This window comes from Brachypodium distachyon, chromosome 1 (assembly GCF_000005505.3).
Source record: "Brachypodium distachyon strain Bd21 chromosome 1, Brachypodium_distachyon_v3.0, whole genome shotgun sequence".
NCBI classification, from domain to species: Eukaryota; Viridiplantae; Streptophyta; class Magnoliopsida; order Poales; family Poaceae; genus Brachypodium; species Brachypodium distachyon.
Genome location: NC_016131.3, coordinates 32,528,999 through 32,554,444, shown reverse-complemented (window position 1 = coordinate 32,554,444; position 25,446 = coordinate 32,528,999). Strand labels below are relative to the sequence as shown.

General features: G+C 48.2%; 3 protein-coding genes across 7 annotated transcripts; all 3 read left to right on the top strand.

Annotated features, from left to right (window-relative positions):
• Window positions 1-5,254: 5,254 nt before the first annotated feature.
• Window positions 5,255-7,266, top strand: LOC100836913 (transcription factor HY5). The gene is made up of 4 exons (XM_010229244.3): window positions 5,255-5,551; window positions 5,674-5,866; window positions 6,440-6,596; window positions 6,931-7,266. Exons 1-4 carry the CDS (start codon window positions 5,452-5,454, stop codon window positions 7,006-7,008), a joined length of 528 nt encoding a protein of 175 aa, XP_010227546.1. The 5' UTR covers window positions 5,255-5,451; the 3' UTR covers window positions 7,009-7,266.
• Window positions 7,267-10,480: 3,214 nt separating this feature from the next.
• Window positions 10,481-13,738, top strand: LOC100836600 (putative cellulose synthase A catalytic subunit 11 [UDP-forming]). The gene is made up of 6 exons (XM_024457714.1): window positions 10,481-10,551; window positions 10,690-11,470; window positions 11,569-11,694; window positions 11,790-12,008; window positions 12,106-12,537; window positions 12,605-13,738. The coding sequence occupies exons 1-6, from the start codon at window positions 10,481-10,483 to the stop codon at window positions 13,523-13,525; spliced, it is 2,550 nt and encodes an 849-aa protein (XP_024313482.1). The 3' UTR covers window positions 13,526-13,738.
• Window positions 13,739-18,360: 4,622 nt separating this feature from the next.
• Window positions 18,361-23,912, top strand: LOC104581299 (DEAD-box ATP-dependent RNA helicase 52A). 5 transcript variants are annotated; one of them, XM_024459804.1, is made up of 6 exons: window positions 18,361-19,034; window positions 20,574-20,657; window positions 20,958-21,200; window positions 21,629-21,796; window positions 21,891-22,004; window positions 22,967-23,912. In XM_024459804.1, exons 1-6 carry the CDS (start codon window positions 18,432-18,434, stop codon window positions 23,585-23,587), a joined length of 1,833 nt encoding a protein of 610 aa, XP_024315572.1. In that variant the 5' UTR covers window positions 18,361-18,431; the 3' UTR covers window positions 23,588-23,912. The 5 variants fall into 5 exon arrangements, with proteins under 5 accessions (XP_024315572.1, XP_010227545.2, XP_024315573.1 ...); XM_010229243.3 differs by having other exon boundaries at window positions 21,885-22,004; XM_024459805.1 differs by having other exon boundaries at window positions 20,955-21,200; window positions 21,894-22,004.
• The last annotated feature ends 1,534 nt before the right edge of the window (window positions 23,913-25,446 follow it).

Here is a 25,446-nt window from a genome sequence, read left to right as displayed (position 1 = left end):
CATCTGTGACAAGCAGCGGAACCGTGTGGTGGAGGCGGATCACGAGCAAAAGGCGGCGGTGGGGAATCGGGGGCTCGCCGGCACCTACGTTCCCGCGAGATGCAGCAGAGTCATGCTGGGGCTGACCGCAAGCAGGAATCGGCGGCGACGAGCGGAGATCTTGCCGGCTCCGTCATGGCTTTCTGGTCTCAACACGAGGGCACGAACGCTGCGTTTGGTTCCAATTAGCAGCTGATCGTGTGCCTGCATTTTAGACCTCGATGGCAAACCTAACCTAATTAGTCTACGAATACGTATCAAATACTTGGGGATTTAAAGGCTATTTGAGATTGTCACCCCGAACTGAGTTGTCACCGTCCTAGGAGGGGCCTTAGCGGAGAAAGCGTACGGCCCGGTCCCGGAAAATTAACGGCCAACTACAGCACCACGTCAGCCCGAAGCCTTTTTTTTGTTCACGAAGATACTACTCCGTGGAAACCAGGTGCTTGACTCCTCAACTCCGCTGCTTGGAAATCCTTTCGCCAAAAGGATTTGAGCTGACTGGGTACTTTTCACTACTTTCACCTTCAGACATAGATACTCGTCGATGAATTTCCATTTCCATTTGGTCTGTTTTTAACCCTAAAATCTTTAAAATTGCATAAAACACCCCCTTGAGCGATCTTAGTACACACGATGGCAGATTTGAGGTGGTTTTGAGCTGAATAGGTACCGATGACTACGTTTTGACCAGATGATGTCGTGTGTTGGTTAAAGTATACAGCAAAATGTGCATGTCCTAGATCGAAGCAAAGTTCAGCATGGGAACCCGCCTGTCCTCCAACCACGCGACTACACCGCATCGACTCCCGTTATCGTTATCACGACGACTTCGTCCGCCCATCGCGTCGACTCCGTCTGCTGCACGGACTTTGCTTGTCGCGTCGAATACACCCGCACCTCGTCGACTCACTCTGCCCCGTCGACTCCCTCCGCCGTCTCACCAAATCTGATGTCTCGTCGACTCCGTCAGCCGCGTCCGATGTTCGGGGGATGCGCCCTACATCTACATGCCAAACTGCTTCGGCCGTACCCGACACCTGAGGGCTGCGCCCTGCTAGCGAAACGACTTCTGCCGCACTCGGGGGCTACTCCCACCAGGAGAGCTGACCGCGTCCCTGATATTTCTGCTACATCGCCCTTCGGGTCCGTCGACCCCGCCGCCCTTCGGGTCTGCCGGTTTCACCGTCCTTCGGGTCCTCAGCAGAGTCGACCAGGATTATCTGCGCCAGACCCAAGTTGAGTACTCTCCTTGGTTGGCCACATCAACCAACAGAATGGCTAAAATTGTACTCGACTACAAACAGTCGAAAAAATTCCCGGGTCGCACAAAATGCGCACATCCGAAGCCACGTTCATAACGTGATGGTAAGACCCGATGGTTTCCATGGGGTCTAAAAATTTGCATCTTGCGGCACTGGATTTCATTTCGAGTCTGTAAAACCCTCGACAGGTTTGACTCGAATACCGCGAGTTATCTAGGTTCGAGCCTAGGGATTCGAATACCGATGTATGCTAATGATGCTTTTGCCCAAGTGCAATTAACTGGACCTGATCCGTCGAGTGTTCCATGCGCGTTTTGCCGTTATCCCTGAAAAATCATCTGAACTCGGGAAATCATCCTATACTTCTGAGTCATAGGTTGTTCTTCCTAGTTATACCGAGAACTCACAAAGTTCAAATTTGACGAACATCTGAGTCAACTAATTTTATCTCAACATGCATCAGAGTCGAGCAAACTGGTTTCAGCTCGATACATTGTCGAGTTCGATAGCTTCTGATTCTTTTTTTTAGAAACATCTAGTTTTATTGATTCAGTAAACAAAGTACAAGTGATCGAAATTGAAACGAAAACTAACAACAAAAAACCCTAATGAAACTAAAAGTTACATCAAGATTCTTTGAAGTAAACAACTCTTGATTCGTCATCCGTATCTTGAAAACTCTCCATGCCTCCGGTGATGAAATTGCAGAAGACCAAAGCTGCACAAGCTGGACTAACCTTATAGGTTTTGAATAGCCGCATGAGTCGCTGACCGCAACTGATGAGAACCTAATATCGTTGAACGCACTCTGCCTGGGGACACATCCCTTGCAAGGCAGATTGTCGCTCTGCCGATTCGTCGCCGAACCAACTAGAAAGAAGACCAAAATAACGAAAAAACAAACCGTGAGATCCGCTAGCTCCATGGAGTAGATCGTGTTGACTACACCAGGATGGAGCCGGGAGACTATTATTCCATACGCCGTCGCCTCCTCCACCAATACGCCGTCGCGAGGACACAAAACCTCACAAAAGATAGACAAACTGCAGACAGACGTTGATCTATGTTTCATTTATTTGCCTAATCGGCGGTCGGAGATGAGGGGAACCGGGAGAAAAACAATGATCCGAAACTCTTGGCGGCTAGGTTCCGCCTAGCTCCTGGTAGCTAGGGCTAGAGATTAGTAGGCACTCGAGTCCCTACTCGAGTCTACGATTCAAATAGGCACTCGGGGGCTAACTGATGAGGGAATGACCACTACAATCTGTGAAGCACAACTACCTCGGCTTGCGGCTCAAGACAAGAACAGATAAGGAAACCAAATCAGGATTTATCTCTAATTGTAACCGACCCGGACTCTACGGCCGAGACCTAGCCTCCTATATAAAGGACTAGGAGGGGAGCCGAGAAGGAGATCCGATTATCTGATAGACAGATTCAGACAGAGCATCTCTCTAAACAGATCTCATCTCTCATACACGTCTCCATGGCAACCTTAAATCTCTCCATTAATATCAGATCAGACAAGCAGGACGTAGGGGTATTACCTTCCAAGGGCCCTGAATCTGGGTAAATCATGTCCCATGTGCCCTTGTTAGACGACAGAATCGCCGACGCACACCCGTACTCTTCCTAATCAAAAGCCCTTTAGTTTGGGTATTCCGAGGTAGCCCCTCGTCATTTATCTTCTTCCTTTTGGTTAGCACTGGATCATATGGCTAGTTGATTATTTATTTTTATCAGACGACATAGCGAGTTTGATCGGATGATGTGTGGTGAGTTGGTTAAAGCGTTCACTTCTATTCCTTCCACATTTGGGGTTTCAAAACAGAGGTGGAAAGATGGATTTTGGGAGGGGAGATATGAAAGCTTTAACCAACGTGCCATGTAATCAATCAATATTGCGGGAAAAAAAAGTCAATCAGTAAATTCCAATCTGCTCGGAAACCGCCTCCACATGTGTGCATATTACAACAGCTAAGAAAAATGTTCGAGACATACGGGACATGGTTGATATGTAAAAAAAATTGAATCTCTCCTTGTAATGTATTTATTTCCACAGTTGTATGTAGATCATTACAAAACGCACACGCCCGCTAAGATCCGGGGCTTCACCCCGTCTATCTACTCATCCTTGCTCGCCAATGCCCAGACAGACGTATACTTATTCAAGGTGCCCCATCACAAGCTAATCAAATCCCCAAGCTAGCATTTACGTACCATCTTGGATCGTCATGCACGTATGACCAAGGCCCACTCGAAATCCGGAGAGGCACGTAGTCTAGGCCGCCCTTGGCGAGGTCGCATTGTGGCAACGGAACTGAACAGAACAGAACACTAAAGACCTGAAGTGTCTGTTGAAATCTCTCCACTTCAGCGGCTCAAGCCGTACCGTTCAGAACCACCCTTTTGCCAAAGCCGAGAACTCCATGGGGAGATTTGAAGATCGACGGTGTCAACGACGTGAATATTTCATCTAGCTAGTCGATGGTGATGCGTATCTGCATCCATCCATCTCTGCGCCACCAGCACCGCGCGTGAGAAGATGGAGAGATCCACCATGGAAAAGCGCACCACGCACGAACCCACGACGATCTCGCCTCCGTGGCCCCGTTGTCCGTTCCGTTCCCTTTTTTCCCTTGGCGTGGCGGACGACGAGCCACACCTCTGCCGCGACAAAGAAACAGGCCCAACACCCTGCGCGCACGTACAGTGCCCCTACGCCGCTCCGCTCGCCTACCCCTCCTGTTCCACGCCAACCCGCCCGCGTTGCTGAAGCGCCAGGAGGCCCCGGCCCTCGTGTCGGCGGGGAGAGGCTGGGGTGGAGGGCCAGGGGCGCGGCCACGCAGCGCGCCTCGCCGCCTCTGGATACCTGCGGCCAACGCGTGGCCTCGGCGCGCCCGGACGTGGCTGCATTTGCGGCCGTAAGATCGATCGGGAGTGGACGGCTGGCGGTGACCCCACCCACGGCTGACTCAACTGGAGTACCCCATTTTGCAGATTGGTCTATATTGTCCCGTGAAATAACGAATATGGGTGAACATGAAAACATTATACAAACAACGACGCGTGGATACGTTATGGGATAGGCAGTTTAGATGATCAGAAACACACGTGCTCAATTATCGTGTTTTCATTTACTTTCAAAATCCAGTGCAAGAAACATGATGTTTAATTCGTGAGATGTATCCAAACCGCTATTTATTGTATATTTTTGTTTTCCTGGTTGATCAACCTAGGCATTCATTCAATCAAGTGTCAATTTTACAGAATCACATATTTTGTGGCTAGAGTTTAATTAAACTCACTTGACGCTAATTTTCTCATAAAATTACAACTCTGTAGACAGGACTTCTTAAATAACCCCATATGCATTTTTCTAACGTTTGAGCCGACGGTGTGGCCCATGAATTACGTAGATTGGCTCAAAGAGAGGCCTAGGGGGTTAACGAGGTCCCACCAATGTCTCAACTGTAAGACAATTTTTATACATAGATCACAACTCGAAGTGGGACGTAAGCAGTACATCCTACAGAGGCCCATCTTGTTCAATTAATAGACGAATCGCCTAGGTGCTGCATGCATTTGTCTTCTTACCGTTTTTCTTTTTTGGAGTGATCTTACGTGTTTTTAGGCAATCTTAAGGTATACATGATTTAATTAACACTTTAACACCTACCTCGGCTCGAAGAGAGGCCCCGTCTTGTTGAACATGATGCTGCATGCATGCATGCATTGTTTCTCTTATTGTATAGTTTATGTGGAAGGATCTTATGGTTTTTTTGGGCAATCTTAAGGTATAACAGTGTTTAAAAAGCTAAGAAAGCGATACTTTGCTGTAACGAGAAAATTAAGTAGTGGGGGAAAATTGGGGGTCTTATATGCAAAATCAAAACATTGGTAGGTAATATATATGTATATATGGATAGTCGCATGGTCAATTCGCAATAAGACATAGTGGCGTTTGGAACAAAACAAATTAGAGGTTAGCCAATGTCGAGCAACACTTCCAAGCAAGCCAAGAAAGCAGGAGCCAATTAGAAGGCAACAATCGGAGAGGAGGAGGAGACAGAGAAACGTGCACACTACAATTAATAAGATCTCAGGACAAAGCGCGCGCGCGAGAGAGAGAGAGAACTAGGAAAGGATGCAAGATCAGACGACCACGACGACGAGCTCGCCGCCTTCCAGCTGCAGCGATAGGTCGACGTCCAGCTCCGCGCCACAGACGGATCGCTCCAAAGAAGGCATGTTTACTACTAAGTACACTCATTGACACGCATGCATGAGATGCATCTCCTTGGCTTTTTTTTGCTCTCCTTCTCCCTGATCTGAAAGTCTGAAACGCGCGCCGGCGCCGCGCATGCAGGGATGGACAGCGACGAAGACATAGGGAGGGTGCCGGAGTTCGGGCTGGAGCAGAGATCAGGCCAATCGACGTCAGGACGGGAGCAGGCTGTGGCGGCGGCACCCGGGACGTCGTCGTCTGCGGCGCAGACCAGCGGCAGCGGCCGCCGCCGCGGCCGCAGCCCGGCCGACAAGGAGCACCGGCGTCTCAAAAGGTATGCTAGCTACTGCTCCGTAGTGAGTAGTCACTACTCACTAGTCAGTACTCAGTAGTGTTGCTGCTAAAGCAATTGACAGAATATGGTAATTTTCTTGACATTTCAACGGTTTGAAACAAGTTGGTTGAGGCTTGTGTTCGAGAACTGCCTGAACAAGTCTATGTTTCGGACCAAGGTAGATCGTCAGAGTTCCAATTCAAGTCATACTCCCTCCGTCACAAACACGTCACTTATTTTGTGACGGAGGAAGTATGATTCTACGTTTCTACTACGATGTCACTCCAGGTGTTGATATATAGGATCGGTCGTCATCCGATTTGAGTTCCTGTTCAAACATCGCACGTACTATTGGGATTTTCTTTATCACAATCTGCTTATGGTCCTGCCCGATTATTCGACCTCATGTTCTAATGATTTGTTATAGTAATTACTTTGTACTCCCTCCGCTCGTAAATTATTGTCATGGTTTAGTTCAAATTTGAACTAAAAACACTACAGGAATTTAAGAACGGAGAGAGTACATTTTGACAATGAAAAAAATTTGTGATCCCGGCATGGGAACTAATCTAGGTTGCTGAGGAACCGGGTGTCCGCGCAGCAGGCGCGGGAGAGGAAGAAGGCGTACGTGGGTGAACTGGAGGTGAAGGTAAACGACCTGGAGAAGAGAAACTCGGAGCTAGAGGAGAGGCTCTCCACACTGCAGAACGAGAACCAAATGCTTAGACAGGTATACTACGAGTATATATTAGCGGAAAGCCGGAACCATATATTACTTCGCAGCAGGTTAATTAGACCATGCATATTTTCACATCACCACGTGCCGGCAGTACTACAATTTTCTCATGCAAAATTACATGTACACACAATTGCATTTACATGCATGCAAGACCTCCTAAGTAATTTAGAATTTTTGTATTAGCCAAATCAATAATCTTGTCTCTGTGTATCTATATGCATGAAGTCATGAATTGAACATGCAAAAGCAAAGCTAGCATAAGAAGACACTATGTTCATAGTTAACGGGAGATGCCTTGATAGTCTAGCCAATCTCTTGTTTGCAGATACTGAAGAACACCACTGGAAACAGGAGAGGACCAGGGGGCAGTGGTGCCGGCGGAGACAGCAGTAGTGGCCAATAGCAACACAGTGCATTGGCATGTGACATCTGGAATCATCTGCCGCTCGTAGAATGGTCGAACAAGAAATTACTAAAAGGGCGGCAGCTCGGTCCTTGATTAATCTTAATTAATTTAGTGTGTCATTTAATAACTAGATGCAACAGGGAAAGAGTGATGTGTCATGCATATGTGATTTAAGCCATGCATCAGCATGATGTAATTAAAATGTGTACTGCAATTGATCCCTACAACGCGTATACATGTCATATGTGATTTTAATAGTGTGTATGCACAAAGCGGCGATTCTAGCGTTGAAGCCCCACCCCCCACGTGGTCAGGGTAAGGAGTAAATTGCACGGAACCACCACATTTCAGTGACTTATTACAAAAACCACCGATTTTGCTATTTTTCGTGCAAAACCACCACAATTCCGTAAAGTTATTGCACATAGCATTGATTCCGTCGTTTGCGACGTATAAGCGCGTTTCTGACCGACCGGATCCACATGTCAGGATCCACATACCAATAAATGATGTTAACGACGTACGGCGTTAACATCAGTTCGGCCCGCTCAACCTGACATGTGGGCCCGGTCGGTCAGAGACGCGCTTATACGCTGCAATCGACAGAATTAGTGCCATGTGCAACAACTTCACTGAATTGCGGTGGTTCTGCGCGAAAATTAGCAAAACCGGTGGTTTTCGTAATAAGTCACTGAAATGTGGTGGTTCTGTTCAATTTACTCGCAGGGAAGAGAATAAATGGGATTGGGATTGGGATTGGACTTTGTTAATTTTGAACTAACACATTTTATTACTTGTATAAATTATTTAATGGTCCAAACAAATTCAGAATTTTATGAAAATTTGAGGGTGGTCTTAAGATGAGAAAATCCACCTTCAGTAAAAGTTTCAAAACTTTATGAGCAAGTTTGAAAATCTGGTATATATTTTTATTGGTACATGGCATATACGAATGGTATATTTATTGGTATATGATATAGGAATGGTATATGTCATTGGTATATTGGTATATGTCATCGGTATATGATATATTTACTAGTATAGGATAAAGTAATGGTATGCCATATGCAGTGGCGGAGGCACAACCCAGACCAGCCTGGGCCTTGGCCCCCCCAAAGATTTCGCATTTTTAGTTAAGCCCATGTATAATCTTTGTAATTTAATCTTATAAGCTTTACATTTGTATGCTTTGGTCCCCCCTAATAAATCATTCCTTCTATGCTGGCTCTCCCCATATTCTTTTCCTACCTCCGCCCCTGGCCATATGCGTCATTGTTGTATGATAGATGATATATGAATGGTATGTGTCATTCGTAAATGATATACGAATGGTATATTTCAAAGCAATTTTGAAAATTTGGCATATATTTTATTGGTACATGTCATATGAATGGTATGTTTACTGGTGTATGATATATGACTGTTATATGTCATCGGTATATTGGTATATGTCATCGGTATATGATATATTTACTGGTATATCATAAAGTAATGTATGTTATATGTGCCATTGCTGCATGATATATTTTATATGCATGATATATGTTATTGGTATATGGTATATCAAATTCCAATAGTGGATTTTCAAACTTGCTCTGAAAATTTTGAAACTTTTACTGAAGGTGGATTATCCCATCTTAAGAGTACTCTCAACTTTTCATAAAATTCTAAGTTTGTTTGGACCGTTAAATAATTTATATAACCAATAAAATGTGTTAGTACAAAACTAGGAAACTCCAATCCCAATCCCATTCCTCCTCTTCCCTGCTGTCGCCTGAGCACATGGGTGGGTGGGGAGGGCTTTGTTTTGCTCAGCACGTGGGGAGGCTATGCTTGGCGGAACGGGTGTCGGTACATACCGGCACTGCTAGAGTTGCCTTTCGCTGTGTATATGCATGTATGTGCGTACATATGATGCTTTAGTGGGAATGTGAATTGTGTATCAAGATAGGTGCAAATGCAAGTAGTTCTATTTCATGGTGAACTCGTTTCAATTATGCGTTATACTCCTTCGGTTCCGTAATAATGGACGCACACACATTTCAAAATTTTATTTTGAGCATCTTATACATTACTCGTTCCGATCCATAAGAAGTGTCGCTGATTTATTACAACTTTGCACTAAATCAGTGACACATATTATGGATCAGAGTGAGTAGTAATATGTGGATTAATATACCATAAAAATTATACCGTTCAAACATTTTTTTCAAATATGAATCCATCGATAGAATTTTTATGGTACACAAATTACATTTTTTTTGTCTAATTTGTGATCAAAAGTGAATCTCGAAATGCATGAGTGTCCAAATCCATGAGCGTCCACTTTAACTCCTACTATCAACACTCGCAATTCAATTAATGCGACGTCCAATCTACATCGCAATTAGGTTTTGTGGAGATCGTTAGGGTTGTGAGGCGAAACCGCCATGACACAAGTAAGAGAAAGAGATGTGTGTTAGTGGCGGACCCACGGGAGAAGATCGTATCAAAGTGATTCGAAAATAGAGGTTAGCTAGACTTGAGAGCGGGGACACCATCTCCACAAAACCTCCACGCCTAGACGGTTGTCTAGAAGTGATGGCGATTGAGGAAAGGCAAGGTGGCACAACGTGCAGGTGAGATGGCGGTGGATCAAGATATGGGGTTGGATGGTAGTTTGACAAGCTGGAAGAGGTCATGGCAATCTCGTCGGCAACCCAAAAAAAAAGAACTAGGGTTATGAAGATATAAGGCACATCAGGTTTCTTTTGACCAAAAATTACTTCATTGATATACTATTTATTATATGGCATGAAACTGGTACCATTGTATTCATATTTAAAAATACTTGCTTGTGGTTATGATTTGAATCATATAGATCACATATTGGTTGACGAATTTTCAGTCAGAGGCTTGATAAAAAAAAACCTTAACGTCTTACATTTTTTAGGAGGGAGGTACCGGTCACCTGTTCGCTAGCTAGAAGCAGCAATGGCCCTTGGTTTTGCCGGAAAGAGCTAGCAGGGGGTACGTGTTGTATGCTTGACTGCTTCTCCTGATCGATTCCTTCACCCGTGATAAGTTCATCCTTTGCAGATAGCCACTTGTCTTTTGTTGCCACACAAACTCTACCAGGTACTACACGTACAAATAAACGTAACCCGCCTTATCCTGTTGTTTCTTTCACCGAGACCGCTTCGCGATCACCGTAGGAAGCACGTAGGGCATCTTGTCGCTTCCAACCGGATGCATGGAATGGAATGTGTACGGATGGACTGTACGACGAGGACAAAGCGAATCTAACTGAAACAATGCTTCGTCTGTTGCCATGAAAATAGTTTACTAGTAGTCCTCCTTGTTATCAGGCTTGGTCTTGCATCCAACCCTATATATGTACACGCTAGCGAGTCGATTGCTTGCACATCATCGATTCACTGGATCGGATTAATTTCCTGGGATTGTGCACCGGCCGGCCGTAGCCTCTGAGATGGACGACCGTAGCCGGCAGATCGCGCCCCCAAACACGCCGGAGCCGGAGCTTCCTGCACCTTCAGAAAGGTAATTAGCAACCACGTACTGGACTCTGGAGACCGCCGTACGGCAAATTAATGGTCGGCATCTTTGGTGCAAAAATGCAAAATCACCGCGTCCGATCGATCATGTTTTCCCTCACACGACGCATGCTTCGTCTTGCAGTGGCCATGGCCGCCCGGCGGAGGAGCAGGAAGAGGAGGAGAAGGAGCCTCTGTGCAGCAAGGTGCCCGTGCGGCCCGCGGAGCTGAACGCGTACCGCGGGGCCGTGGCGCTCCGTGCCCTCTTCCTGGCGCTCTTCCTCCGGTACCGCGTCACCCACCCGGTGCCCCACGACGCCTACGGGCTATGGCTCACGGCCGTCGCCTGCGAGTCCTGGCTCGCGCTCTCGTGGCTCGCCGCCCAGCTCCCCAAGCTCTTCCCGACCAACCGCGCCACGCGCCCCGACAAGCTGCCCAAACCTGACTCCGCCGAGATAATGCCGATGACGGCGAGCGTGGACGTGTTCGTGAGCGCGGCGGACGCGGGCAGGGAGCCGCCGCTGGCGACGGCGAACACGGTGCTGTCCGTGCTCGCGGCGGACTACCCGGCGCCCGGGAGGCTCGCCTGCTACGTGTCCGACGACGGCGCGGACATGCTGCTCCTCGAGGCGCTGTCCGAGACGGCGCGGCTCGCGAGGAGCTGGGTCCCGTTCTGCCGGCGGCACGGCGTCGAGCCCCGGGCGCCCGAGCCTTACTTCGCGCGGAGCGTCGACTACCTCCGGGACAAGGTGGCCCCGTCCTTCGTCAAGGAACGGCGCGCCATGAAGAGGGAGTACGAGGAGTTTAAGGTGAGGATGAACTACCTCGCTGCCAAGGCGCGCAAGGTGCCCGAGGATGGGTGGGTCATGTCGGACGGCACGCCCTGGCCCGGGAACAACCCGAGAGATCACCCTGCCATGATACAGGTTCACAAAAGCTTAATTTGTGCATATATGGCTCTCGAATTCTGACGATCGATCTATGCAGCATTACCTTACATATTCGCATGATCATCCGTCAACAGGTTCTTCTGGGGCACTCCGATGATCCTGATGCCGAGGGGGACGAGCTGCCTCGGCTCTTCTACGTGTCGCGGGAGAAGAGGCCGGGGTTCCAGCATCAAAAGAAAGCCGGCGCGTTGAACGCATTGGTGCGTCATGCCTATCCGATAATTCCAATAAAAAGAAGTATACAGTTGATTTGTTCGTGAGTTTTAATGCTTTTATGAATTTTGTTGTTGACCAGCTCCGGGTGTCTGCCGTGCTGACAAATGGCGCCTACGTGCTCAATCTGGACTACGACCACTACGTCAACAACAGCAGGGCACTTAGGGAGGCGATGTGCTTCCTGATGGACCCGGTGGCAGGGAACAGGACATGCTTCGTCCAGTTCCCTCTGCGGCGTGCCGTCGCCGACGCCGATGACGCAGATCGATTCGTGAGCCGCGACTCCGTCTTCTTCGATGTACGGACTGAGTTCGCTTCACTTGCTCATCCACTGATCCGATTCATCTGTTCGATCAATCACGCTAACTGAAATAGCACCACGGTCCGGTTTTCAGATCGACATGAAGTGCTTGGACGGCATCCAGGGCCCGGTTTATGCCGGCTCCGGGTGTTGCTTCAACAGGAAGGCGCTGTACGGGTTCCAGCCCGCGGTGCCTAACGACGACGACCTGGAGGAGGAGCACAGTACGAGCCGTTGGAAGTGGTGCTGTTTCGGGGGAAGGCAGAGGCGGAAGCTGAGGAGGACCATGTCCGTCGTCCCGTTGCTGGAGTCGGAGGAAGACGAGGAGGGAATTGCCGAAGGAGGGAGGAGGCGGAGGCTGCGCTCGTACAGCGCCGCGTTAGAGCGGCACTTTGGCCAGTCTCCGCTGTTCATCGCGTCGGCGTTTGGCCCGCGACCCGCTGCCATGGCGGCCACTCTTATCCTCAAGGAGGCCATCCACGTCGTGAGCTGCGCCTACGAGGAGCGGACGAGATGGGGCAAAGAGGTACCAATAGCCTCAACTCTTCCACCTGCCGATGCTTTCGAGATCTGATGTTGCTGATGTCGTTCAGGTTGGGTGGATTTACGGCGGCGGCGGCGGTCTGATGACGGGATTCAGGATGCACGCGCGCGGGTGGGAGTCGGCGTACTGCGTGCCGGCACGTCCGGCGTTCATGAGCTACGCCAGGTGCATCTCCCCCTCGGAGATGCTCGCCGGCGCGTCGCGGCGGGCGGTGGCGGCCATGGGGATCCTGTTGAGCCAGCGGCACTGCCCCATCTGGGCCGGCGGCGGCAGGAGAATGAGGCCTCTGCAGCGGCTGGCGTACGCGAACGGCGTCGCCTACCCGCTCACATCCCTGCCGCTCACCGTCTACTGCGCGCTCCCGGCCGTCTGCCTCCTCACGGGCAAGTCCATGTTCCCCGAAGACGACGACGTGGGCCGCTACGCCGGGGCCCTGCTCGTGCTGCTCCTGACCTCGGTGGTCGCGTCCGTGGCGCTGGAGCTCAAGTGGAGCGGCGTGTCGCTGCGGTCCTGGTGGCGGGAGGAGAAGCTCTGGGTGCTCACGGCCACGTCCGCCGGCCTCGCCGCCGTGTTCCAGGGAGTCCTCAGCGCGTGCACCGGGGTCGACGTCGGCTTCTCGGCGGACGAGACGTTATCCGAAGAGGAGGGGACGCAGTCGGTGCGGTGGAGTCACTTGCTGGTGCCGCCGATCAGCGTGGTGCTGGGCAACCTTGCCGGCGTGGTGGTGGCGGTGTCGTACGGGGTGGACCACGGGTACGAGTCCTGGGGCCCACTGGCGTGGAAGCTGGCGCTCGCCGCGTGGGTGGTCGCGCACTTGCAGGGGTTCCTCAGGGGACTCCTCGCGCGGCGGGGCCGGGCGCCGACCATCGCCGTCCTCTGGTCGGTCCTCTTCGTCTCCATCCTGTCGCTTCTCTGGGTCAACGTCCAGACGTACTATGCGCCGTCGCCCACGCCGCAGCCCATCTTCTGAGGGAACTCGGGATGGTTCTTTTCTTGCTGGGCTTTGCCTTCTCAGTGCCTCGTTTGTATCTTCTAGGTCGGGTACACGCATAGCCCAAGCCCCAAAAGGCTTTGTTGCACAGCAAGGCCCAAACTTTCCTCTAAAAAACAGCAAGGCCCAAATCTGTGCATTTACATTTTTCGGATATGCTAGTGTGCTTAACTGATTAGCATTTCCTGTTCTTCCCCTCAAAAAAAAAAAAGCATTTCCTGTTCTAAAAAAACATGATTAGCATTTCCTCCCTTCAAAAAAGAAAATGATTTCTCTGACTATTTTACAGCTACACATAAGCTTCACAGCAAGAGGTCTAGTACAACCATTGCACATACTCTAAGGTGGAAAAAGAAAGTATCTTATATACTTTTGCAACTTCTAATATATGGAACAACTTCAAAACATATAATGGAGCAGTTGTACCATGAGTTGTTGGTTGATGGCAGGAAGACTTTACATACAACAAATCGTACAACCAATTGGGATGTCCTTAGAGCATCTCCAACAATCGGACTAGGCGGTTACTAAAAGCATGCCGCATAGGCATTTAAAAATGATGCCTATTGAAAATACGCTGGCTACTGGAGATGCAACATGGTGAGCCTTAGGGTACCCTTTGACCATTTTTAGTTCAAACAAATGAACTAGTTTTTTAGAGGGCTATCTCTAACATCACGGAGAGGCTCCAGGGAGTCATCGTAGGCGTCAATGCTGCTCCCTCTCTGCCACTTTCTGTGGAAGGCCAAGCGCGGCGCCTAAGTGCTGAAGCAGTCTCGCACAAAAACCTTGGCAAGATGTACATCTGGTGGATGCCTTGGTTCTAATCTAACAGGTCTCTACTCACCCCCACCCCCAGTGCTGATGTATCTGTTCTCTACGACTTGTATGAGGTCAACAGGAAGTAAAGGCAGCTAGCGGTAATTTTTTTCTACCGGTCCTGTAGTAGTTCAAACAAATGAACTAGTTTTTCAAAAAGTTGTGTCATTTTAAAATTTTAGTTTATTTGGTTGAACTAGGTAGGGTCAAAGGGTACCCTGAGGGTCACAAAGTTGCAGCTCTACCGGCTACTAAGAAGGTTATCTCGTGGGCCCCAACATCTTGCACTTGTACATTACTTTTACAATTTTCGAACAACTCTTACTAACAATTTGTTAGAGTTGTTACTATGGACAAATGGAGATAGTCTTTTTCCTCATTATCGTAGAGTAACCACTTGCTCAGAATGCCCTTGTTTGCACATTTGGACTCTCGAGTCATCGTTAACCGTTTTATGATAAGTAATACGAACACTTACTTTTCTAAGATGATGATATTAGTGTTACCATTTTATATGGGCTCGATGATTTTAGTGTGACCATCCTACATGGTGAGGCAAGGTGGAGATGACGATACAATGGAGGAGTAATGAACGAAAGATGAAATGAGATGCATGTGAAAGTGTGGGTGTGGGAGGGGGGGGGGGTATACCTGGGCATGGGTGGCCCGGCCCGGCCCAAAGCCCGACGTCTTGGGCCTGGCTCGGGTTTCACTTTTCAGACCCAAGCCCGGCCCGAAAGCCCAAAATGACTAAAAACAGGTATTTTTTAGGAAAAATAGGTATAAAAAATCATTTATTTATTCAAAAACAATTATTTTAATGTTAAAATGGTTAATTTGTCGGGCTTCGGGCTCGGGCTTGATGTTTTCCCGTCGGGCTTTACGAAGCCCGGCCCGGTCCGGGGTTTGCCCAGGTATAGGTGGGGGGTACTTTTGTATTCACTACTTCAATACCACAGATGTTTCAGAGTGAACCGAAGTTTAGAAATCTGCATACATTTGTTATTTTATAGTTTTGCAGATGGTTATATAAAATTTACTTTTGAGCATGTTTTCTAGATACTTGAAAGAAAACACGTGTTTCAAATACCGGTCCAATGAAGCAAGATCTGGAACTGAGAACGAGTGGAGCAGCCAATTTGTCGGATGGACGTTAGTTGGACCAAATTTCATCCCACGGGTTCCACAGCTTTATCTAAAATGTCATGAATTTCCGACCCTCGGATGAAACAACTCAATTCTTCTCTTGCAACAAAAATAATATTCGAGGAAAACATAAAAACGCTCAATCAGTATGCTTGTTATCTCGCAAGTTTTAGTTTTTGGAGTTTGGCAGAACTAGGCATGGTCGTACGTGTTCTTCACTTTTTCAGCACCAACGTTCGGTTGCTCACGGGTCAAGCACGCACGCCTAGGACTCTACGCTAGGAGACTGGGCCTAGCTAGCGCGGCACGGCACGGCGACCGCGTTCTGCCCGGAATAGGCTGCAATAGTACACACGCCGGATGGGCACAGTTGCCACTCGCCAGAAGTAGCACCATTTCGGGCACGAGTAATTGGCCCGTGCTTTCCCACAACCAGAACACGATAGCCACTGCGGACGCCGCGAAGCGCACGGGCTGGACAGCGCTGCTGACCCGCTGGGTTATTTCGGGAAAGAGCTCGTCAGAGATCCACGACGCGGACCAACGTCTAGGCGTCTACCGATCTACTCCGGTACTCCCTTCTCTTGTTCCACCTCTGGTCGATGGCGTCGCGCTCCGTGCGCGCAGTCCAGTGCGCGCCGGCGGCCAGCTGATAGACCTGTTAGCGCTCGGCGCCGGCGACTGATCCACAGGCGCGCAGCCTGGTTCGAGATCTCACGTATGCCTGCGAGCTACCGGCAACATCCATAAGACCAAAAGGTTGCCCCTTATCATTAGCATCAGCATGGGACGTGCAAGCCCTGGCTGTGTTGGGTGTTGCATGTTTGTACTCTGGCTGACCGGCCGTTCCAGCACGAGACGAGCAAGTCCTGACTATGTACTTCCGTTGTTGACTGAATAATTGACCGTCCGTTCTGTTGTGTTTGATCTAGTCCCGGTTGTTTGGGTGATTCCTCGGTGTTGGTCATATTTATGTGACAATCGTGCTCTTTTTTTAAGATAAAGACGGTCGATACCCGTCATTCGATTAGAAGAAATGTGCGAATCATGCTTCACAAGATTAAAAATAAACACATGTGTGCATCGATTTAAAATAAACACACGTGGCATTGTAGCATAATAATTCAAATCAAACCACATATTTGACGCATTGGACAGACTATCGTTCCACCGGTGGGCGGCATCCGTATGGACATTGAGTTCTTGAGTGTAGTCTTTAGCAGGTGTATGAGTTGCACACGTGTACGTGTCCAACTGTATGCGGTATTCTTTTTCTAAAGAAAATCAAATCCAAATTCTATGTGTTGATAGAGAAAGAACTGCACATTGCGCTTAAATAGTAACTCTTCAGAATAGCAATCCCAACTTCTCATATCCTCTTTTGAAACTCATAGCAAAGTTCCATGTGGACTTCTGCGACATAGGATACATACATCTTATACGAGTACTGTAGAAAGAAATTATAATCCATCGTTTAGTTTGCTCCCTTACAGCGTGACGGTAATATGGTAGCAGCTGAAGGCAAGATGTGCTAGGTACAGTAACCAAGGACCAAGACACAACTTATTTTTCTTAATCCACAACCAATTTTTTGAATCACTATTTTCTCTATGGAACTCAAATACTCCATAGAATGTCACATTCGAACATATGCACATCATATGAAATTGAGGAATTTTGATTTATTTTCTTCAAGAAAGTATTAAAAAATGTTGAAGTTAGTTAAAAGGTTAATTTGACATGTGCCACTGCAATTCTTGCCAGTTCAAAAATATCATGGTAATTCTTACCATTGGAAAAATGCCACTTCGGTGCATCTTCTGACCCATTGTACTAGAAGTAGCATTTTTCGACGAATCCATGGATCTGTAGTGAATTTTTTTCAAAGATAAAAATTGCAGTGTCACTTTTTGAATTCACAAGAATTGCAGTGGCCATTTTGAACTAAACCCCGGTTAAAAACTCACAATGAAACTGCAAAATTTAAGTCCGGAATATGACTGAACTGTGGTAAAGATACCGGTGGTGACGAAGAGTGCCACTTTTGCAAATCTAATCTGTCTGATACATAACAAGTGTCTCAGAATACAGCTTTGTATTAAATCTGATACAATTATTATTGATCGGAGAGAGTACATGCATCAACTATGTCTATACTTATATAGTATTCTTGGAAAATTTGAATCTCCTTCAAAACAAAGACCCTGTTTCCATCTATGGCACATTTTTAAGTAAAATAAAATTACGTGTAGTACTCCTCCTTTGCCAACTGGTGCATCTCCTTGGCTGTTCATCAAAGCTTTTTTGAAGCTGGAGCGTTTTTTTTCGAAAAGGTGGAAGCTGGAACGTGTGGAGTCCCTTGTGTAGTTCTTCCATTAATCGCGCCTCGGATTTTACAGGTACACAATTTCCTTGTACCTATAGCTTTCCCTCTTTGGTGTCAGAAAGCTCGTGGTGGGTTCCACACCACGCCAAGCGCGGGAAGCCCCAACGCCGCGTCCACGAAAACCCCACGCACCGCCACGGCACCACCATCGCGCGCCGCCATCCCCGATCTAACGGCCAGGGACACCGTCCAGCCTATACACCCAATCCACCTAATTCTCGAACCTTTTTCTGTACAGCTCACATTTCGACCATCTCGAGGCGATCGTACGACGCACATCTCCAACCGGTTCATAGACCGGGTGCAGCAATCTGTCCTCCACTCCCCGACCCGCATCCCACGGCACCGCACCCAACGCACACACAGGAGCACTGCCGCAGAGAGAGGGAGGGAGAGAGAGAGACGCCCATACAAATTCACCTCACCGGTCTCTTCGCCTTTCCTGTCCCTTTGAAGGCTTTGATCCCTCCCCTTCCGCTCCCCTTCTTCTCCGCAGACTCGGTAGGGTTTAGTGGCAGGAGGAGAGGTTTAGAGATGGCGGCGTCGACGTGGGGCGACGACCTGGCTGAAGGAGAGTGGACCACCGTCACTCGCTCCGGTCGACCCACCTACTCCTCGCCGGCCAGGCGCTCCACGAACCCCACGCCGGCCGCTCCACGCCGCGTCGCCGCCTTCCCGAAGCCGGCAGCGGCGCCGACGGTGGGTGAGGTCGGCGAGGTGCTGGCGGGGCTCGGCATCGAGGGCGGAAGCCGGAGGCTGGACAAGTACGACATCCCGGTGGAGGTGAGCGGCGAGGCCGCGCCCGCGCCGGCGGTGGGGTTCGAGGAGGCCGGGCTGGCGGAGCCCGTGCTGCGGAACGTGGCGAGGTGCGGGTACGAGAGCCCCACGCCGGTGCAGCGCTACTCGATGCCGATTGTGCTGGCCGGGAGGGACCTGATGGCGTGCGCGCAGACTGGGTCTGGGAAGACGGCCGCGTTCTGCCTCCCGGTGGTGAGCGGGTTGGTGGTGGCTTCGGATGCGGCGTCAGGAGCGCGAGGAGGAGGAGCGGGTCGCGGGGACAGGGAGGCGTACGGGTACGGCCGCGCCGCGACGCCACGCGCGCTCGTGCTCGCGCCCACCAGAGAGCTTGCGGCACAGGTAAAGGACCCGGAGTTCTCTTCCTTACATGCTCCTGCGCGATCGCACGTACGCCGTGTTGTGTGTGGGGATGCGTCGCCGTGCGTTATTTCGCGGAGTCGCCGTCTGAGAAATGTTTTTTCTTGTGCGTGCCTGAAATCGCCCTCGAATTAGCTTAGATGCCGACTTGTAGTTGTTGGCTTCTTGCCTGTGCGCGGGTGCATAGATGTGGGCGTCGTGTGCATGCTTGCGACATTTGCGTCCCCTGTACATGTCCCTCCTTACAAACATTGTAGGGGCTTTTAATTTGGGGGCACGCCCGTCTGTGGTTCGCGAGTGCGAGGGAGCGTCGAACGGGCTCCATGCATCCCTGGGCACCTTCGTCCGTAGGGGTTTGCATTGCTGATTCTGGTTTTGTGAGATATTTTTCTTATTGACGCTTGAGCTCCCTTAGCTTATGTGTGTTGCTTGTGGTTTCAGCATTGCATAGTTGGGTCGCTTATATTATCTTGCTCTCTCTATCTGTTGGTGTGCTGATTTTCTAAGATTATGTCGTTTGGCAGAACTTAGTGTTTATATCCCCCCTTCGGTTCTTTCATGTACCTTTACTCTTTTGCGTCTAGGAGTAGGAGTAACGTTTAGTCTGTTCTGGAGTAAATCTTTATATTCCATTTGTTGATTTCAGTATGCTCAGTGTGCTATGTGCTTTCACTTTTTTCAAATAATGTCGATTTCATTGTATTCTGGGCCAAACTTCTTTTGGTTGTGTTCTGGAGAATATAACTTAATTTGCATCTCGCACACCAGGCAATTTTTAGTAGTTAATCCCAATGTAGTGTGCTTTATTATTCCTGATTGTTAAGGTGGATGGATTAACGTTGATCTGATTTTGCTGGCTTTCATCTGTGTTCTTTATTTGTGATCAGGTCGCTATCTGTGTTTTTTATTTGTGATCAGCTGGATTAACATTTTCCCTTGACTTGCACATCTGCATTTTTGGCTGTTGATTAGAAACATGTTAGCATTAATTTTGCGATGCTACATGCCCTAGCTTAGAAGCATATGTACACAATTGTTAGTTGTATTATTATTAGAGGTATTAAATTATCCATTAGTGCATCGAAGACAATATCCATTAGTTGCAAATATCTGGAGTTTCCTCTGTCTTCCGGGAACTATTTGAATTCTCGTTCTCCCTGAATGCAATTTGCTATGAAGCAAAAATGTTCAGCTCTCCTGTTAGCGTGTGCATGTTTGACTTTAAAATGTTTGTTCAGTTGATTGTATTTAGCAATATTGTTAATTCATAATTAGCAATTAACTTGGCGGTATTTTTTTATTTCTTGGACCGGGTTTGAGGGACAGGTTTTAATCACGTGAATAAATATCTGCTGTGTTCCTATGAAATACCTACAGTTTGTTTTCCTGCTGCTAATTGTTCTGTTGAATGTTGATTGTGTTTACGAATACTTGTAGTGAGGGCATGAGGTGAACGTATGTTGATTCTTATATGTTTATATAACCTGTGAATAGTTCTTTGCTAATGATATCGTATTTTAGATCTATGAGGAGGCCAAGAAGTTCTCTCACCTAACTGGACTGAGAGTAAAGGTGGCTTATGGAGGAACCCCAATGTATCAGCAGGTGATTGCTGCTTATATGCATTTGTTTTTCCCAACAGCCGTGTGATTCTTTCCTTATGTGATGACTTAACTGTCCAAGTAGGTCAGTTGTGCAGAAATGAGTTAAAAAATGTTGGGAGTAGGAAACATTTTGGAGAGAGAAATTACTTTCAAATACTTGATGTAGCCATTGAAGTCAAAGCCAGAGAAATGGGGCTTTTGTTGGTAGAACATGCAGTATAGCTTTGATAGATGTTTCTTTCTTCTGTTTTTCGCGTCGCTCTCTGACATGCTGTTTTTTTGTGCTTGCTTGTTCTAGCAGCTACGTGATCTAGAGAAAGGCGTCGATGTTCTTGTTGCTACACCTGGACGCCTTGTCGACATGGTTGAAAGAGCAAAGGTCTCTCTTGAGGCAATTAAGTACCTGGTAATGGATGAGGCTGACAGGATGCTGGATATGGGGTTTGAACCTCAGATAAGGAAGATAGTTGATGGGATGGGTATGCCACGAAAGTCTGTGAGACAAACTATGCTTTTCAGTGCAACCTTCCCACCACAAATACAGGTAGTGGATTCTATTTATTCACTACAGTTGCTATGTACTCCCTCCGATCCTAAGTTCTTGTCGTTGTTTTAGTGCAAATTTGAACTAAAACAATAGCAACAATTTAGGATCAGAGGAATATCATATAATGTAAGATCAGGAATAAAACAACCAAATGTTTTCATGTTTTTGTTTCCTGCAATAGGAGGATGCCAACTCCTAAGTTCCTACATTGCCACAAGCATAATAGCAAGTGGATAGCACCTGTAGATTTCCAAGTTCACAAAGCATGATAGTATACCCCTCCATTGGACGAACACATTTTCTTAGTAGTTGTGTGATTATTATTATATAGTTGGAAATGATTGAACTGATGGTACACAATTGTTATGTCTGCATAGATTTGTTTGGTAAATACTTTGTTTGCTTTACTTTCATTTTTTTTCCAGAGACTGGCTTCGGACTTCTTGTCAAAGTACATATTTATCACTGTTGGGAGGGTGGGGTCAAGTACTGATCTAATTACGCAGAAAGTTGAGTTTCTCTCAGACGGGGAGAAAAGAATTTACCTGCTAGATCTCTTGCAGAAGCAATCTGTCGGTTCATCTGACGGGAAGGTATAATTTGTTGCCATCTCAGATGTAACAAGATTGGTTTGCTATTTCTTCCTCAAGACTTCTCATCTTGGCTTGCATGTCTGTCTAGCTGCAGCAGCCTCTAACATTGGTTTTCGTGGAGACAAAACGAGAGGCTGATTCATTGAGGTATTGGCTATACAACAAAGGTTTCCCTGCAACAGCAATCCATGGTGACCGAACACAAGAGGTAATACATTTGTCTGAACTCATGTGTAATTGCCTAATCTTCTTTAGCATCAATCAGAAACTCAATGAGCCAATGACTACACATTTGTATAACCAAATTGTTACTCTGAAATATTGGCATGCTGGTCCCATACTTCCTGTGCCACAGCTCCCAGCTATTGGACCACATGTTTTCATTTTCAACACAGAAAGCTTGAGCACAAGATTAAATTATCGTGATCATGTTATATTTCTTTTTTGAGTGACTAATTTCGTTCTGCGTCATTTCATGCATTTCCTCCTGCCTCTTGTCATGCATTTCGACCTTAAGCATTGAGAATACACTCAGTTTATTCCCTGATAATGCTTCAGCTAATGTTTATGGTTCTGCTTGAATCATTTCTGCCAGCGGCCTAGATAGTTTAATCTACCTGACTACCTCTTGTGTTTACTTGTCTTGTATCTAGCCCAATAAATGAATACATATGTTTTCTTCAGAGTATTGATAATTGCGGTATATAGATGCTATAAACATGTGTTTCACATATTTCTTCCAGTCCGTGTCCTTGTCACCATGCAAATACATTATGGGTTAGAGTTAGACTTAGATAGCACTCCTTTGGCATTTCCTTGATCAGTCGAGACCAGTAAATCTTTACTCTTGTAAAAGAGGCAATCAGTGGCGGTGGTCCGTCACCTCCCCTCCTATTGTAAAAAAAACTTTTCATCACTTTCTAATTTAAATGATTGAGATAGTAATGATGTTTGCTACTCCCTCCGATCCATAAAAAGTGTCGCCCACTTAGTACAAAATTTGTACGGAATACTTAGTACAAGATGGGTGACACTTTTTATGGATCGGAGGGAGTATCAAATTGAAATAAAATTTAACCATAGCACCGCACGGGTATTTAGCTTGCATGTTACACATTCCAACTGTTTTTCTACTATAAACTGATTTTTATATACGCCGGTCATCTGTAGGAGCGGGAGAGTGCATTGCGATCCTTCAAGTCTGGCTTGACTCCTATCATGGTTGCCACTGATGTAGCCTCAAGGGGGCTGGATGTCCCAAATGTTGGTCATGTGATCAACTACGATCTTCCCAAGAGCATCGAGGACTATGTCCACAGGATTGGAAGAACTGGAAGAGCTGGAAATGCTGGGTGTGCCACCGCCTTCTTCACGGAATCCAACCAGCCTATAGCAAAGGGATTGCTGGAGCTGATGACTGAAGCAAAACAGAGTGTTCCTGACTGGCTAGAGGAGTATGCAGCGAGGCCATGTTATGGAGGGTCAAGCTACGGTGGAAGAAGCCGGAGGTCCAGTGGTGGCAGCAGCTTTGGTGGCAGAGATTATCGCAGCGCTGGAGACTATTCTGGCAACAGCTACTCTGGCGGCGGTGACCGCAGCAGCTACTATGGCGGCGGCGGTGGCAACAGCTACTCTGGTGTCGGTGGCGGCGGCAACAGCTACTCCGGTGGTGGTGGCCGCAGCAGCTACTCTGGTGGTGGGGGGTCCTCCAGGTCAAGTGCTCCACCTCCGCGGTACTACCCTTCCTACCCCATGGGCACGTCGAACATCAACGCCTCTGGCTGGGACTAGCTGGCATGCACCCTCACTTCTTGGTGCACATACAGTACATATTAGTACGCTAAAATACGCAGGGAACCAAATCGCTTGAGTGCTGCCTGATCTAAGCTCGGTGTCTGCTGGTACTTTTGCATTGTCGACGGTCGTATTGATGGAGCACAGGGGTAAGTCGCGAATGTTTTGCTAGGAAATTGGGATGCCACATGGATTTGTTGGTGTCATTGGTGAGATCAGACTCCACTCTGTTCTTAAAACATGCTGGCTATATTATTGCAAGGGGCAAATGACAGTGCTGCGTTATAATGTTACCATGATCAGACTCCCTTTTAGTTGCTTCTGGTGCTCTATGTTCTGCATCTATTCCTATTTGGCTCTCTGCACTGCTTATATGAATGAGTGCCTGAATGTTATTAGTGCTTGTATGCTGGAGTTTCTGATTTGCTTCCTTGTTTTAGCTTCGTAAATATATAGGTTCCGTTGTTGAAACGAAGTGTGTCGCGGAAGCTGAAAGGGTTGCATTTTTTTTCCGGCTCTTCAAATCCATCTCCCTGCCGTCGTAATGTTGAAACTAAGACTAGAGATTCTGGGAACGTTGAGATGAGCTTTGTAATCATAATGTCTGATAATACGGCTTGGTTAACATGTCCTAATTATAGGTATTAAAAAAATGTTTGGCTGAACCATGGTACTGCTGCTCCATCCTCCACGCGCTGCGTGCGGTTAAGGGGAGGGAGGGCTGGGGCGCGGGCGGTTAGGGGTTCACCCTGTCCCACTGCCGCCGTCGCTGCTGCCTCTCCCAAATCCCGCCGCCGTCCGCCGCCATCCGCGCGCCCGCCCGCCGCATGCCAGCGGCTATAGAGAAGGGGGCTCCCCCTCGTTGAGAGAGGAGAAGCCCAAGGCGCGCGGGGACCACCCGCTGGCCCGGCCATGGTAGCCGCGAACTTCCGGAGGAGGCGCGGGGCCTCCGGGTGGACATCTTCGATCCCATCTCCAGAGTCTTCGTCTTCAATGGCCGGCGGCGACTCTTCGTGCGGCGGTGTGCTGGGGGCGGCCGGCAGCGGAGTAGGCAACGGGCGAGGGGGCACCGTGCCATCCCTCGTTGGGCACGGCCCGAAGCCGTGCACCGGGCAGTAGAGTGGCGGCGGTGGCGGCGCAAGGGCGACGATGAAATCGTCGTCTTCCCCAAGCATTGGCGGCGCCGGACCCGAAAGCATCCATGCCCTTGTTGGGGAGTATTCCGGGGAGGCCGGCGGCGCTGGTTCCTGCGCGGTGTCCAGGGGTGCGGGGGTCGGGGGCGTGCCGGCCAGAGGCACAGCACGCGGGCGGCGCACATGGGGACGCTGCAGGCTGGGGGGGCGGGGCGCCCACTGACGGGGCGGGACCCATCGGCGGCGTGGGGCCAGATGGCCCGGGAACTCAAGAACGGTAAGAACAACTAGGAGCAGATCATTGATTGCCCTTTGATTGTAGAGCAAACAAATGAAATGAGAATGAATCTCTGTATGTTATTCCATTGATTAATGATGATACTTATACAGGTTGAAGAGGCACCAATACAAGCATTGGTGTCCCAAACTTTTGCCTTCGTCAGGTTGAAGAGGCACCAATACGAACGGTTACAGTAATTGCCTACTATAACTAACTAATTGATCATATATTATTTTTAACAAGTAGTAAGGAGTAGCAGTTTTTCTTTTTGAGAATCTTGTGAAAGTAGCAGAGCGGCGTCAAAATGGCATGGCGCGCAGCACAATTCAAACGAGCAACAAGATGGCACGACGCGCAGCACAATTCAAGCGAGCAAAGCGAGAAGAGAGGCCTCTTATCCACGGACGCAGCCCATCATAGCCCATATGTACCCCGCTACTACC

Coding starts and splice junctions, on each gene's coding strand:
- LOC100836913 (XM_010229244.3), top strand. CDS start 5,452: ATGCAAGATCAGACGACCACGACGACGAGCTCGCCGCCTTCCAGCTGC. Junction 5,552..5,673: donor GACGGATCGCTCCAAAGAAG/GCATGTTTACTA, acceptor CCGCGCATGCAG/GGATGGACAGCGACGAAGAC. Junction 6,597..6,930: donor AGAACCAAATGCTTAGACAG/GTATACTACGAG, acceptor TCTTGTTTGCAG/ATACTGAAGAACACCACTGG.
- LOC100836600 (XM_024457714.1), top strand. CDS start 10,481: ATGGACGACCGTAGCCGGCAGATCGCGCCCCCAAACACGCCGGAGCCG. Junction 11,471..11,568: donor ATCACCCTGCCATGATACAG/GTTCACAAAAGC, acceptor ATCCGTCAACAG/GTTCTTCTGGGGCACTCCGA. Junction 12,009..12,105: donor GCGACTCCGTCTTCTTCGAT/GTACGGACTGAG, acceptor TCCGGTTTTCAG/ATCGACATGAAGTGCTTGGA.
- LOC104581299 (XM_024459796.1), top strand. CDS start 18,432: ATGGCGGCGTCGACGTGGGGCGACGACCTGGCTGAAGGAGAGTGGACC. Junction 19,035..20,573: donor CCAGAGAGCTTGCGGCACAG/GTAAAGGACCCG, acceptor ATCGTATTTTAG/ATCTATGAGGAGGCCAAGAA. Junction 20,658..20,954: donor GAACCCCAATGTATCAGCAG/GTGATTGCTGCT, acceptor TGCTTGTTCTAG/CAGCTACGTGATCTAGAGAA.